The sequence below is a fragment of the Leptosomus discolor genome, chromosome 4 (genome assembly GCF_034619465.1).
Source record: "Leptosomus discolor isolate bLepDis1 chromosome 4, bLepDis1.hap2, whole genome shotgun sequence".
In the NCBI taxonomy this organism is placed as follows: domain Eukaryota; kingdom Metazoa; phylum Chordata; class Aves; order Leptosomiformes; family Leptosomidae; genus Leptosomus; species Leptosomus discolor.
The window spans coordinates 3965210-3980952 of NC_141394.1; the positions used below are offsets into that span (position 1 = coordinate 3965210).

Consider the following 15743-nt stretch of genomic DNA (forward strand, 5'->3'; position numbering starts at 1 on the left):
AACTCTAAAGTAATTCAGGAAATTCCAATTAATCAGATTCAAAACTAAACCACTACTGGAAAGAGTACAGCAAACACTAAAAAAAATACTGCAAGTACATGAAGTATGTTGTATAGAATGCCTCAGAAATACTACTGAGACAGAACAGGGGTCATCCTCCCATTTTATCTTAGTAACAAAAGGGTAGGACACACTTCAGTCACTGCCTATTAATGTCTACATGGAAAGACAATTACAAATACTTTTACAGTCAGAAAAGGCAAAACCACTGCTGGAGGCTGAAGTTTTATAACTTCACAGTAGAAGTAAAGAATGTATTTCAGCAGTGTTTGAACTTGAGAAAGGGATCAGCAGAGCTTGTTTTGGAATGCAACTGCATTTCCACCACTTGTAACCACACATGTCACACCATAGTCCCTTTGTAAGGCAGGTCAGCTGGAAGCAGTGACCTGATAAAGATGCTGCATAGTTGTGTAGCCCAAGAAACAGTACCTGGGCTATAAATATTCAATGAACATACTGCTAACATGGTAAGCTTTACGTAATTTTAAGTTGTGAACAGAAACTGTAACAGATACAAAGGCACGTTAAGAAGTGATCCGCCAAAAAAAAAAGCCCCTACTTTTTAAAATAGTATTTTCCAGAGAAGAATACAAGGAAACCTACAGATAAATTATAACTAGGCTCTTGCTCCTGGAAGAGTGTTTTCCTTTGCTCCCAGAACCCTCAGACTGCATGTCAACTATAAATTTTTGTTGTGTACCCTTATTTCACAGAAACAGTCACAAAAATTCATCCAAAATCCAACACATAAAAGGTCAGCTGTTCCTTTTTATCCAGTGCACGCAGCTCCAGTTACAAGAAAAACACCACTGAAAACTACATAAAGACTTTATTAAAGGCCCAGACTACTGCTTCTATACATGAATATGGAACAGCTCCCACCAAGAAGTCAACCTGAAAAAGCCAAGAAGGTAGATATCACTTTTAGAAGGCTGAGTCCTTAAATTTCCTGCCCAGTTACTGTTTTGTTTTAAAGAAAAAAAAATATCTCTTCAAATTCATGTCAGGTCAAGCGTTTTTTTTTCTGTTTTCCCTCCAATAGAAAAAAGAGGGATTAAAAAAATAATAAATCGCCAAGAAGTCAAGGCGATAAGTCAGAAACACAGCAATTTCACACACAGAGCAGCCCGCGGATAAACAAAGGGGCCTAAGCCCGCAGCCTTACACCGACCGCCGAGCAGCTCCCCGCCGCTGCCTGCCTGCCTCTCGTCCGCTGGCTCAGCGCTCCGTTACCGGCAGGTGGGGAGCCCAACCCCAACCTTTACTGGTCCAAAGTGCAGGGCCCGACAGACGGTGCCCTGCCGACCCCAGCGGCTTACGGAAAGCCCCTCAGGCCGCCGGGCCCTCGGCCCACCCCGAGCAGCTCCCCTCAGCGGCCGCGGGAAGGGGCTGGGGGGGAGGCGGGAGGCGCCCAACGGCCCGCTACCGCCCCAAAGCGCGGCGGGGGCACGGCCGCCCGCAGCCCCTCAGCCCCCGGGGGCCCACCGCACCCCCGTGTCCGTGTGTTTCCCCCCCCGCCCCGCCGAGCCACGACAGGGGTCGGCAGCCCACCGCGGGGTGAGGCCACCTCAACGGTGGGCGAGGACGCGCCCGCAGCGCCCCCCGGGGCCAGTTGAAGCGGGGAGGGGAAAGACCCGGTAGGGCACATCTCCTGCTCGCCCTCACCTGAGAGCCGCACGGAAACGAACCGCCGCTCCCCGGGAGGGCGGGCTGGCGACCCGTCCCGTCCCGTCCCGCGAAGGTCACTCACCCGACGGCCGGGCGCTGCCGGTGCTGGGGTACCACATGGGCGGCCGGGCGGGAAGAAGGAGGGGAAGGAGGAGACTGAGGAGGTGGCAGAAGGGCGGGAACGGCCTCCCGCGCGGGCGGGCGCGCGCACGTACGCGCGCAGGCGCTCAGCAAGGCCGGGCGGGAGGGAGGCCGGCTGCTGGCCCCCGCCCTATTCACGTGACCCGCGCTTCCCCCCCCCCCCCCCCCCGCCACCTCCCCGCTTTCCCGCCCCGCCCGCCGTGTCACGCGCTCGGCGGTCTCCGCGGCGGTTGGCGGCGGCGGCGGCCCCCGGGCCTCGCGCCCGGCCGGCAGCGCCCACCAGCGGCGCGGGGCGGGCGGGAGGAGGGGAGGTGGTGGCGCCCTCTGGCGGCACCGGGCGCGAAGGGCGGCCGGGAGGGTCGGGGAGGGGGGGGGGGTGGGGGTGTGTTGGATCCCGGCACTACGGGGCTCGGCAGCGGCCGCGGGTGGGTATGGCGGCCGCGGTGCCCGGTCCGGAGGTGGCTGCTGAGGGGCAGGAGCCTTTGCTGGGTACCGGAGAGGCGGAGGAGGAGGAGGAGAGCAGGTAGGGCCTTGTTCCTTCCCGCGCCCGCCCTTTCTGAGGCGGCTCCTGGTGCCGCGGGCGGAGGGCAGCTGCGCCAACCGGCGCCTCCCGTCCCTCCCGGGGGTGAGGCGACACCCCAGGAGTCCCCACGGGAACCACCCGTGGGTGGCGAGTCCCTGTCCCCTTCCTGCGTGGGTGCTTTACCCCGCGAGCAAAGCCCGAGGCTTGAGGGAAGCCGCCCGCCGCGGCAGCCGGCGGAGGGGGGGGGCACGCACCGACCCGCCTTCCCCCGGCGCTCGGTGGCCTGGGGTCGCGGCGCCGCCTCCCTCACCCTCTGCGCCCTCCCGGGGTGTGGGACCGGCGGGCGGCTCTGCGGTCTGCCCCGGGCTGGGGAGCGGGGCGCGGCGGGGGCCGGTCCCGTCTGTTAAAACCCCCAAACGCGCTCTCTTGGGAAAGCTCTAAAAAGCCTGAAAATCGATTATTGTGGTGCTGAAGGCCCGGTGTTTAATTGTGAGGGCAGCGGTTGGTGGCTTCTTTCTGTCCCTCGGTCAGGAAAACAGTCTCTTGAGTGTGTGGGGGCGGCTGCTGCCTTTGCCGAGCGTTCTTGTACCTCAAGCTTGATGTAACAAAAGTCTGGAAAATAACCCAATTCAGCCTGCGCGGAGCATATGGGTGACTTTTTCCGCTGTGCGATGGGCAATGAGATGACAAAGTGCAGTTAGAAACACCGTTTACGTGGTTCGGGTTTCACTGAACCAAGACACTTCAATGGTGTGAACGTTTCTGAAGGAAGAACTGCCGAAATCATGCTGTGGGATGCCTGGTGCCAGCTTTAAAATTGGGCATAGGCCTGAGTCTGTGTGTGACCTCTAGGAACAATGTTTGTGTGTGCTCAGGCATGTACAACCCAGGTGGGCATCTTTTGGACAGAGCTAATTTTGTTGAGAATACTTCAAAACCCAAGGAAGCGAAGAACCATGAAATGTTCTTCCTTCTGAAAGAGGACGTGGGTCTTAGAAGGTGCTTGTGAATTTGTGAAAAATAACTTGCTGCTCACAAAGTTTGTAACTTCTATTTTAATATTTTTTCGCAGCCCTTACAATCTTCAGCAGTATCTTTTACACGTGTTTTCCATTGTATAGTTGTTTTCTCATGGTAAGAATAGACTGGCCATACTTTCTAGTCTAATCAGTAGTTGTTCAGGTTGGGTTTTTTGCTTTAAAGTCACAGTTCTAAGAAATTGTCAGGGGTGAGGTGGTTTAACGTGCACTTCTTAAAGCTTTAACATGATACCTGTGATGCCCCAAAGTGTCTCTACAAAGAGACTGCAGAGCTGAAGATCTGTCTAGATAAAGCTCTCTCTGTGTGACATTTGAATGCGATGGTACGCGATAGCATTTCTATTAGTTTTTTAATTTGCCGGTCTGGTGTTTTTTCAGTGAAAAATGAACTTGCATCCAAAATAAATTCTTTGTGTTTGTCGCTGTGTGGAAGTCCATTCCTGCGTAACCATTTACACGCTTGTGTTGAGAGGTTTTGTGGAAGATGTTTTCAACGCCCTGTGGGAACAGCTAGAAGAGAATCTGATAATGATTTCTTTCTCTCTCGACTTTTGTTTCGAAACCAGGGATGTTGTGGAAACACAAGAGCATTATAAGAGCAGGTGGCGATCCATCTGGGTTATGTATCTTACTATGTTTCTCAGTAGCGTGGGTGAGTAAACACGGGTGGATTTTGGATGTTATTTCCGTAATGAATATATTTGGGTTTGAAAATTAACAGGGTTTGCTAGAGTTCAGCTACATAGCTCCTTTAATGCTGCTCTTCCGCTAGAATCTTACAAAGGTGCAATTTCTGGTACTTCAAAAGAGAAGGTATGACTAGCAAACAGAAAATTACATTTAATAAGATAAGTTTAAAAATAGTCTGTTTTGAGGCTAAATGACGTATTACTTAAAGCTTTCTTTTATGGCTTTGTTCGGGGCAAAAGGTGGTGGCAGAGTAGGGTTATTGCTCAGCACCAACCAAAACAAAGGTCACGCTTTTATCATCCGAAGTGAAACTTTCAGGGAATGAAAATAGAAATAATGCTGAGTTCTTAAGAAGGAAGATCTTTGTGGGAATGTATGTTATCTATTTCAAAATGTGTGTGAGAGCTTGTTTCTCGCCTGCAGGATTTTGTAGCTCCACTGCAGAACAAATTACTGTTTTGTTCCTAAATAACTGCCCCTGGAAACAAGACTTTGGATGATTTTTGACTTCTGGTGATTTTCTGTGGGCCTAGGAGTGGTCTGGGAAGTCACAGGATTTTTCTGTGTGGTCTTTTTTTTTTTTTTTTTAATTTGGTGAATTAAAATTCCTTTGATAAATGAATACAAATATGTCAGTATATCAAGAAATTCTTTTTTACTCTGAGGACCTTGTCGCCTTTCTGTTGGGAGGAAAAATCCCGTGCAATTTGCTTGGCGCATCCGTGTTCTTTTCATAGGAGTTTTTTTGCATAGTGTGTAAAATGTCCTTTTGGAAATGGTTCCTCCTGTGAGGAGCAATGATCACTCCTTACAAAAACCCACAGAATACACAGGTTTTTGAGGTGGCAGACTCAGTTTTAGACAGTAATAAAGGAGCAGGAGAATGAAACTGTAGTAACTGTTTCAGTAAAGCAAATTACGGGTAAACACGGCAAATAAAGTAACTTCAGTTATGTTTTTACTACTTTGCAGGTTTCTCAATTGTAATTATGTCTGTGTGGCCATATCTCCAAAAGGTTTGTAAATGTGTTTGGTTTTTTTTTAATTAAGAACAACAGAAAACTCCTGCTCAGAAAGTATGTAGTACAAAACTTGGCAACTTATTTAGGAAAAGAAGCAGTAAAAGGAAATGGGTGATTATAAGCGACTTCGATTTTGCCATCCTCTTAGACAGCTTTCGGTATTTCATGTAAAATCTGTCAGCTGATTTCCTGATTTGGTGAGGGTACATCATAATCCGGAGATGTTGAGTTTTCCAGTATAATTTAATTCTTTTCTTGGACAGTGAATCAATAGAAATCTCCTAATCTGAATGCATCTGTAGTATTAAAGCTTAATATACAAGTCTTGTCTACATTTTGAGGAAAAAAAAAAAAAGGGAGCCGGAGGTAGCAGTTGCTCGGTAAATGTCAGATTGTTGCACGTAGACCTTCTTGATATTCTTAACAGGGAATTCCCTGTGTTCCTGGATAGTGTTTTTACTTTGGCTGGGTTTTTTTCACTCTTTGTTGCGTTCTTGTTAAAAGTGGTATAAAAGTTCTCTAAAACTTTAATCTGTGCTAGGATTTTACTGCTCCTGGAATGGTAGGACGCAGTTTCAAAAGCAAATTGGAAGAACATATCCTGGGCAGGGTCCTGGAGGTGTCGTTAAAATTGAGGCCGGTGCTCAGTTTTTGGAGAAGAAAAGAAAATGCATCGTCAGCCTTGTAAATGGGGACAGAGTCAGGCATGTGCAGAGAGAGGACTTCAGTGATTCCTTGCTCCTGACGTGTAAACTGTCCACTGTACTGCTCCAGTCAGGGCTACAGGCTCTACACCTGCAGTGCTGTATGAAAACTATTTGAGTTTGCTGCAAGCGAGCCATCCCCAGTCTCAGCAGCAAAGCCCTTTTTACTGGTTTGGTGCATTGCTGGAGACAGTTAGCTGAGGTTTATTGCCCCAGCCAAAGTGCTGGGTGAAAACAACCGCTGCTGGGACCCAGAGTGGTATATTTACGTTAAAACACCGCACGACGCCGTGCGGACACGCTGACCCGTTTAGCTACAGCTCGGGTTTGACGCTGCACTACCACATACCCTCAGGATTACAGTGCCAAGTCTTGGGTGTTTCAGATACTGGGTCTGAAATGGTTTGGTTGGTATTACGAAATACTATTGTACTTTCCCCAGACGGTTGATTGATTTCTTTCTGCAGATCGATCCGACGGCAGATGCGAGTTTCTTGGGCTGGATTATAGCTTCCTATAGCATTGGCCAAATGGTTGCCTCTCCCCTGTTCGGCCTGTGGTCCAATTACAGGCCGAGGCGAGAACCTCTCGTGGTTTCCACCGCTATTTCAGTTGCTGCTAACTGTCTGTATGCCTACGTCCACGTCCCTCATTCACACAACAAATACTACATGCTGACTGCACGTGCTCTTGTGGGATTTGGAGCAGGTAACCGCAGCAGGATTTACATTTCTGAGAATGGTTACATTCTATGTCTTGCGTAAGATGGTTAACGTGTTATTTTAGTACCAGATTTACCATTGTGTGAATGATAACTTACTACTCAACAAAGCAAAGTGTCGCCCACTACTACTTTATAATAAAGTTGTGTAATTGTGCAGTTGTGTATACGTAGTAGAGGGAGTGCTGGGTTTTGTTTTCTTGCAAAATAAGAAAAAAAAAACCCTAAAAAAAAAATGTAACGGGATAATTTATGAATACAACTTAGTCTTTACATAAACACTGTCTTGGTTTTGATATTTTAAGGAAACGTGGCTGTGGTTCGATCGTATATTGCGGGTGCCACTTCTCTCACGGAAAGAACAAGTGCCATGGCCAATACCAGTGCCTGCCAAGCAGTTGGCTTCATATTAGGGCCAGGTAAAGCGTGTCGTCTTTCCTCACTTCTCTGATATTTTTTAGGATGAAATTGGGCTTTGGAAGTAGGAACCCTCAGCAGCTGGATGTTGGGGATATTAAGGCACGGTTTGTCAGTCGTATCAAAATTTAATAAATGGGATCCCCTCATATATACTTGTGTATGCCGATATGAACGAAATATTCTAGTCCAAAGAAATTCTAATTGTTTGTAGTTAAAGACTAGCTGCTTTGGATTGCTGGCTGCAGGAAAAACAAATTCCAAGATGCTCTCTTGTACCAGTACCCACTAAATAGTCCATGACCAACTGCACTTTATTCATGGAGAAGGGAATTTAACGTTACTATACTCGGGCAAACATTTCCACCTTTCCAAAACGACTGAAAATTTCACCTTGCCTCACACGTCATAGAAAATAACATCCAACAGCTCTTTCTGATCCTGTAGCGACGGTCACAAAAATCTTCATATTGGCAAAAACGTTAAGACGTAGCAGAGGTGTTACAGAGAGCTCAGGGAACAAAGAGCTGCAGGGGTGTTTGTGAGATGAGGCGGAACTGTGGCTCCTGATCTGCTCTTTTCTGCTTTACGGGAGAACTGCATTAGCCTTGCCTTGACAGACAGACCAGCAATTTTGTCGTAAACAGCCTTTACTGATTACTTGTCTTCTGTAGCTGGAGATTAAGAGTATCCAGTTAGTAGTGCTGAAGTGCTCTGTGTAATACAATGAGGTAAACATTTAGGGCCGAAAGTTTTTTCTCCAGTTGATTATTACTGGTGCTGTTGGTGGAGCATTAAAGGGTCTACGGCAGCAAAAAAAAATCTGCGTTCTTCGTGCGATTTGCATAGAGTGTAAGTTTAGGTCATTCCCTTTCCCAATTTGATAGGGACTCTCAGTCTGTTTCCTAGCAGTAGAAAGCAAATGACCTGATCTTACAATACTTTGCTCTGCACCGATTTAAATTTTAATTAAGAAGAACCCCACGACTTCTTTTCTCTCTAGCTTGCCCTTAGCAGGAGGGATAGTCCAGTCCCAGGACCAAGGTTTTCCATGTAGGAGGAAGAGGACCAAGGGTAAATCAGCTGTCTGCACGTGGCCAAGCAAATTGGTACACTCGGAATTCAGTTCCAGTTCTTTAAATGTCATGCTGTTATTTATACAGTGTATTTGTATGTAACCAAGTAGTTCTCTGGCTAGTTGCGATCCTGCCAGTATCCACCAGTTTGTTTAGAGTAGGATTCTCCAAATGTAAAAGGTTTGACAGGTATAATATGTAAATTTTACTTCAGCAATTAGAACAACTTTGCTTATCCAGTTTTGTATGTTTATTCTATATGTGTGCTAATATTTTCTTAATGATTCTCAAGATTTTCTTACTACATTTATGTTTTTCAGTTTTCCAGACATGTTTTACACTTATTGGAGAAGAAGGAATAACATGGAAGTTGGTTCAGCTGCAGCTGAACATGTATACGGCACCAGTTTTATTTGGAGCTCTCTTAGGAGTTATTAATATTATTCTCATCTTTGCCATATTCAGGTAATCAAGTCAAAAAAGTGAAATATTCTGCCTTGGTTTAGTAGGTGGCTTGTAACAAACAGTGTGCTGCTCAGAAGGAGGAGGAATAAACCTGAAATCTGGAGCACTAAAACTATAAGCCGTTACTTATTTTTTAGAGTTTCTACCTTCTTGAATAGATATCTTTTCCATTATGCTCTTAAATTAATCGTGGTGATGTTATGGCTAGAATGATGTTATGGCTAGAATGTAAACTGATGAGAAAAGTTAGAGCTGTTAGATTATTAATTTAGCCTTGATACATTTTTAGTGTTGATGGCTTCTGCCCATGTGTTTTCTCTGAAGAGAAGTAAGGTTCGATTATCTGTAGGGTTCTCACCGTCTGTGTCTTTCCTTTGAGAATCTTGAAGGGTTTTTTTATGCATTGTCCCAGCTGTGGCAGGGAGGGGAGGGGAGAGATGCACACAGACGTGTGATATTCTCCTGCTAGAATATTTCCTTCCTTGAATATGGTGGTGTTCACTGCAGTTTAGTGGAGACTACGCAGATGATGTTTAAAGGAGCTGGCAATAATTGGAATGTAAGGTTATGCCATTTAGAAATACTTTAACAGAAAATGGACTCAATAGTAGATCAAAAAAATATGGGTATTAATGAAAGCCATTCTAAATTTCTAGAGAGCATCGAGTGGATGACACGGGACGGCAATGCAAAAGTATCAACTTTGAAGAAGAAGGTATCTATGTTTTCTTGAAAACTCACTCTGTGATGATACTTTTGAAGTACTCTGTTATTAGATACAAGCACTTAGAAGTATTCTGGAGTCTGATGGATTTGGAACTGGAAGTGGAAAATGGGCTACATCTCTTTCTAACTGGTCCAGAAACTGCATCATGTCCATATTGTGTCTGTAGGTGTCCATAATGCTGTCTGGTAGCAAAGAAGGAAAAAAAAAACCCAACAACTGTATGGATCTTTCCAGATTTTCACACTGCAACTGTCTGTTCCAAGAGACAGGATTAAGTGAATCTGGACATCAAAAGAATTTCCCTTAATTTCTGCTCTGCACTCATAAATCTCCTTTGTGCTGTATTATGCTGAATAATATTGTTGTTGCATATCGGCTTTCACATACGGCATCTTATTAAAAGGTGTGTGTTGTGTAAGTCACTTGGGTTGGTGAGTGAAGTGCAGTAATTGCCAGGTACAGTGCAACAGCTTATCTTCAGTATAGACCCTTTTCCTGCACAGTTCAAAGTTTTTAAAAGGCGTATCCTTTTCGCTTGGAGAATAAAAAGTGTGTAAAAGATGCTCTTAAACCTCTTAAAATCTGTGGGAGTCACCAGTTTCAGTATTGTCCTGGTTTTCTGCTTAAGAAGGGAGCTGTGTGTTCACACCACACATGGGTGTTCTGCGTATGAAACTGCTATGCACAGGTTAAAGGAACAAAGGCTCTGTGATGGTGCAGAGAATTCTACTGTTGTGTACTTTTGACCTTGCAAGAGGAACAGAAAGTGTTTCAGTTTCTGTTATTAAGATATTTAAAGAAGTTTGCTCGTTTTGCTGCCGCACAGGAGTTGTCAGTCCCAGCATTACGTTGGGACAGCAGGTGGTATCACCAGTTTGGAAAACATTTTCCCTCATTGTCAGAGGAATTGAAATTTCAACAATTCCATTTTGATTTAAAAACATTATACTTTGGTCATCAAAATATAACTGCCTAGCTGCCCACCAACCTGCATGCTAAATACTTAACAGAGTAAGGAAATCATTCCTGTTTGTAATTTGTGGTTGTGTAAAAAAAGTTGAGTTTGTAGTTTAGATTATTCTTTTATTTTGTTGCAGAAAGTGGTGTTCCGGATCAGGACGCAGAAGGAACCATTGACCATGTTGCTGTGGTAGCACTCAATTTGCTTTTCTTTGTCATCTTGTTTGTGTTTGCCGTCTTTGAAACGTAAGTTTGTCTGTTTTCTCTCAAAATACTTAGACTGGATGTGCATGTAAAGGCTCTTCTGTTGCACTCATTTTCTTAACCATACTCTTCAGAAATAGAAGTCCCAAACAATACGCAATCAAATTGGTGTATACTGATACAGAGTAATTAATTAAAGGTCAGTAAGAACAGAAAATATGCTTTGTAGTATATAAAGCATCAGTGTAAAAGCTTTTGAATGGATGCAAACCCATATCTTCAACTTCTTAAGTGTTAAAAAAATAGCTTAACTTGGGCTAGCTAAAGTGTTCAGAGAAAACTGTCTTGAGTTCCTTGTTCCTTATGTAGTATTTTAATTTTGTGTAATTTCTCAGTATGATTCCGATTAGCTCCGAAAGCTTCAGTGAAGCTCTTAGTAATGATTATTTCAGTAATGATGAAAACAATCGTTTGATATAGTTAATGGAATTGTATTCTTAAATACGCTATTTTACGTGACGATTTTTTTGCCCAAAGAGGTATGTTGTCACTCCCAAATTTTCTGCATATAAGAAAATACTCCACTCTGGTGAGACCCTACCTGCAGGGCTGCGTTCAGCTCTGGGGCCCCCAGTGTTAAGATATGGAGCTGCTTGAGTGGGTCCAGAGGAGGCCACAAGGATGCTTGTGGGGCTGGAGCAGCTCCCCTGTGAGGACAGGCTGAGAGAGTTGGGGGTGTTCAGCCTGGGGAAGGCTCCGGGGAGACCTTACAGCAGCTTCCAGTGCTGAAAGGGGGCTACAGGAGAGGTGGGGAGGGACTCCTGATCAGGGAGGGTGGTGATGAGGGGTAACGGTTTCAAACTGGAAGAGAGCAGGTTTAGGCTAGATATTAGGAAGAAATTCTTCCCTGTGAGGGTGGTGAGGCCCTGGCCCAGGCTGCCCAGAGCAGCTGTGGCTGCCCCCTCCCTGTCAGTGCTCAAGGCCAGGCTGGATGGGGCTGGGAGCAACCTGGTCTGGTGGGGGGTGTCCCTGCCCAGGGCAGGGGGTTGGAACTGGATGGTCTTTAAGGTCCCTTCCAATGCAAACCATTCTATGAACTTTATTACCTCAGATGGAAGTATACTTCCTTTTATTAAATTATAGAATACTTTGAGGATATAAGGTACATTTTGTAAGATTTTTAAACTCCAACATAGCTAAAGTTTCTCTTAAAAATATGTCTCTTGTCTTAATTGCATTATTTTTAGAAAACTGAGTTCTGGTGGCTGGTTGGTCGCTAAAACTGAAACAGTATTAAATGTTTATTATTTTTTATACTCATGGGGCGTGATTATTTTTTTTCTCTCTCTATTACCATTGCTTTGCTTTATCTCTATCACCTTTTCATGAAATAGATTCGTGATGCTTCAGCCTATGGCTGGTGTAATGCAGTTGTGAATTCTGTCTCATGGATTTATTTTTAATAAATGATGATTTATTTTTAATAAATGATGCATGACAGGATTAGTTTATAACTAGCCATATATAACATATAGACATATATAACTATATGTCCTTCAGGAGGAAAGGCTTCTATACCACTGTGTTGGTTGTTTGGGACAGTATATATATGGAAACTGCTGTGTAGAAGCAGCTTTTCTTTTTAATTAATTAATGTCATTTTGCTCTGTCAATTTAGTATATCCACTCCGTTGACGATGGATATGTACTCCTGGACCAGGAAAGAAGCCGTCTTTTATAATGGAATAATCCTTAGTGTGGTCGGCATTGAATCGGTTGTTGTTTTCATGGTGGTAAAAACACTATCTAAAAAGTAAGTTTTTGGAGTTTATTGGAATTTTGTTGCTTGTATCAGCTAAGTGTGAGAAGCATTATGGCAAGGCCAAATCTGCATTACTTGAATTTTTCGTTGTTGAGGAATTTGGGTTTACTGTGACAAGGAAGTGCTTCCAGTTTTGACACAGCCATGATGCTGTGGTTGTTCTTTATTCTGTTAACATAACCCCCTCCCTTGTCTGTCTTTTACCCTTGAATCACAGGAAAAACAGCTTTTAATTTCCTGTGATTTGGCGGGTTTTGTTGGCGGTGTTTTGGTCGGGCATCTTTTCCACAAACTAATGGGCTATGTTATTAGCACCTTCCTAAATTTTACTTAAATGCTATATTTAATTGTAATGTCATTGTTTGATAGGACTGGTGAGCGTGCCATACTCCATGGAGGCTTACTGATTGTCTTGGTCGGATTCTTTATCTTACTGCCTTGGGGGAAAAAGCTACCGAATATCCAGTGGCAAGGTATAATTCAAGTCATACTAAACTGTCGTCGTGATGGGTTTTTTGGGAAGCTTTTTATTGTATTTTTTTCTTAACGGTAGACATAACTTGTTGTTACAGAAATAAAGAATAACTCCATTCCCAGAACAGCTTCCACAGAAATGTTAATGCCTTTCTGGAGTCTGCAGCTTCCATCCAACCACACAGTGGAACCCGTAGGCTGCCCCGTCACACAGTCCTGGTGCCTGAAGACTCCTATGATCTATCTGGCCCAGTATATCAGCTCTAACGTGCTGATAGGATTGGGCTATCCAGTTTGTAATGTCATGTCCTACACCTTGTACTCAAAAATTCTAGGACCAAAGCCTCAGGTAAGCATGACACCCAGTTTATTTCATTTGCTCACCCTCTTTATTAGAAGGAGGGATCTAGCTAAAATTCCTTTTGTCATCAGCCGAGTAATACTGCGTTTCAACCAGGGCAGAAGTTTGCAGGAACTCTTTTTTTAAGATCCAAGGCAAGTCCCTAGAGGAATTAGGAAGCAAGGATTTATGGCAAATCTTACAGCATGAAAATTTCAGAACTGCTAAGCCCAAAGCTTGTGACTTTCAGAGCTGTTCTGGAAGAGTCAGTTTTGTAACGATCAATTGTGTATTTGGAATGTCAGTACGCCATAACGGTCCTCTTACTTAAGGATATTATATAAAGACTACAAATGCTGTGATACCTCCCGTTCCTGACATTTTACAGTGGTGAAACACATAGCAAGCTGATATTACTGCTTAACAAAAAATTTTCTTCCTTTTTCACTACTTATCTCATTTTTTCCAAGTTATATTGTGCTGTAAGAGACCAAGTGCTTTGAGCCAGAATGCGTTTTTGTAAGAAACCTATAGGCTATGTAGCTCAGTGGAGTGGAGCCTTCAAATGAATGCTTAGAGAGGCTGAGCAGCACTCTTGGAAACAAAGTACTCGGCATCTTTAATGCGTTAAGAAAGATAAGCATTTGTTTGAACACTTGTAAGTTTTCTCTTTCGGATAATTGGTGGGGATTATTGGCTAGCCGACTAACTCCTGTATCACTAAGATGAGCTTTTGATCTTCTGTAGGGTGTCTACATGGGATGGTTAACTGCCTCGGGAAGTGGAGCACGAATCCTTGGGCCTGTTTTTGTGAGCCAGATATACACTCACCTGGGACCACGCTGGGCGTTTAGCTTAATCTGTGGCGTAGTTGTGGTCTCTCTCTTACTCTTGGAGATAGTATACAAGAGACTAATTGCATTTTCTGTCAGATACGGAAGGATGCAAGAAGAGAACTGTTAAATAAGTATTTAAAACAACCGAAAAAAAGAATTAAAACCCGCCAGAAATAATACTTGGTTTATTACTGCTTTTTAATGAGGAGTACCTAACCACTGACCTCGTTGGCTGTACGCTACGAGCTGCAGCCCTGTGCTTATGCATTGACAGGACACATAACTTGGTCATATCCTAATACGTGGTTACACCTGCTGCAAGAGAGCTTTCGTATTCTGCTTTTCCAGCAGCAGAGGAAGGGATGTGAACAAGTTAGATCAGTACAACGGCACATTTGAAGCGTGTATGGTTTAAATGGTGTGTACTGAATGCAGCTGTAAAGGTCAGAGGTTATGTGTGTCCTTTCCAGAAAGAAGGAAAAGAAATATTATCTTGATTCTGTGAATCAGGATTAGTAACTCTTTTTGTAACTACAAGATTAGTTGAGCTGCATGCACTTTGTATGGAAACATCACTACTGCAGTGAACCTTCTGGTGTTCAGTTTGCTGGCAAGCACTGGTTGATAACTCCGTGTCTGACTTTGGAAGCTGTTATGTGTCAAGACATCTTCTGCAGGACGTCAAATGAAACGGGACAGAATTGTAAGGGAAGGTGGGTGCCGACTGCACAGGCGGTTGATGTGGGATTTGGGTATTCGGGTTGGTTAAGAGCCATCGAAAATCGCAGCTTCCGTGGCCGTTACTTGAACTACAGTGAACCGTACATGCAATTTCCCTTCTACCATTTTGCTGAATGCCTTTTTGTAGCAAGGAAGATAACCTGCACCGAGCTGAAGCATGCACGGCTTTCCTTAACTTTGCTACCAGCAGGAAACACTGAGGTAGTTGACCCTTCCGTTGTCGTTTGTGAGAACCAATGCACTGTGCTGAGCAACCAGTGTTAACGTCAGGTAAAAAGGAGGAAACTGGCTCCTTGGGTGTTGACTCTTACTTGTAGATTCATTTTGTTCTGATAATATGTTGTGAGAAACAGGAATTTACAATGTTTGAATCATTCATTGGTAGTTTTTAAAAATGAAATAATAATTTTCCTTCGTAATGGGGCCTAAGCTCATCTGTATGGGTTTGTTTTATCTGTTTCAATACTACTGGGGAAAAAAAATCTGGAATAACTGCGGTACGAGAGTTGTAGCTGCTGTTTAATGTGTCTAATATTTGATGCTTACTGAATTTAGTAACTGTAATTAAGTATTCCTATGTAATCAATTGTTCGAACACTAAAAGACTACTGAATTAAAAGATTATTTTTTCAATACTGACTGAAGGGGATACAGAAGTTTTATTCTCTTGGGCTTTCCTGCTGCAGAATCACTAAATGTTACAAGAAAGGACTTCCCTTTATAAGCATTTCTTTTATATGTTAACTCACAATAAACAGTACCAGAAACACTGTGTTCTGGGGATGAAAACAGACTGCACCATGAAGTGCTTGGAGTTAGAGCAACCAAAACTTACTTCAGTCAGGAGAAAACGCACGAGTTTTCAAAATGGCTTAACGCAGGGAGGATTTTGTGTTCTGCCCCTCAGTTGGTGCTGCAAGTATGTATGCTGTGGGGTTCTTACTGCTGTTCTTCAGGCTAGCTGACTTCCAGCTTAAGAGTGAGAAGATGTTTGGGTAGTGGGAGGGATTATTTTAGCTGTAAGTTATTTAAAGGGTTAAGGATAAAACTAGATTCTAGTTCTAGAAACTAGAACTAGTCCCTTGTTCTGCGGTGAATACCTGAGCAAT

General features: G+C 43.9%; 1 protein-coding gene across 1 annotated transcript; it reads left to right on the forward strand.

Annotated features, from left to right (window-relative positions):
* Positions 1-2303: 2303 nt before the first annotated feature.
* On the forward strand, positions 2304-15278 carry MFSD8 (major facilitator superfamily domain containing 8). Its single transcript, XM_086463900.1, has 12 exons — positions 2304-2395; positions 4002-4087; positions 5098-5141; positions 6319-6559; positions 6878-6991; positions 8386-8530; positions 9187-9245; positions 10355-10463; positions 12100-12234; positions 12613-12716; positions 12816-13066; positions 13805-15278. Exons 1-12 carry the CDS (start codon positions 2304-2306, stop codon positions 14018-14020), a joined length of 1596 nt encoding a protein of 531 aa, XP_086320026.1. The 3' UTR covers positions 14021-15278.
* The last annotated feature ends 465 nt before the right edge of the window (positions 15279-15743 follow it).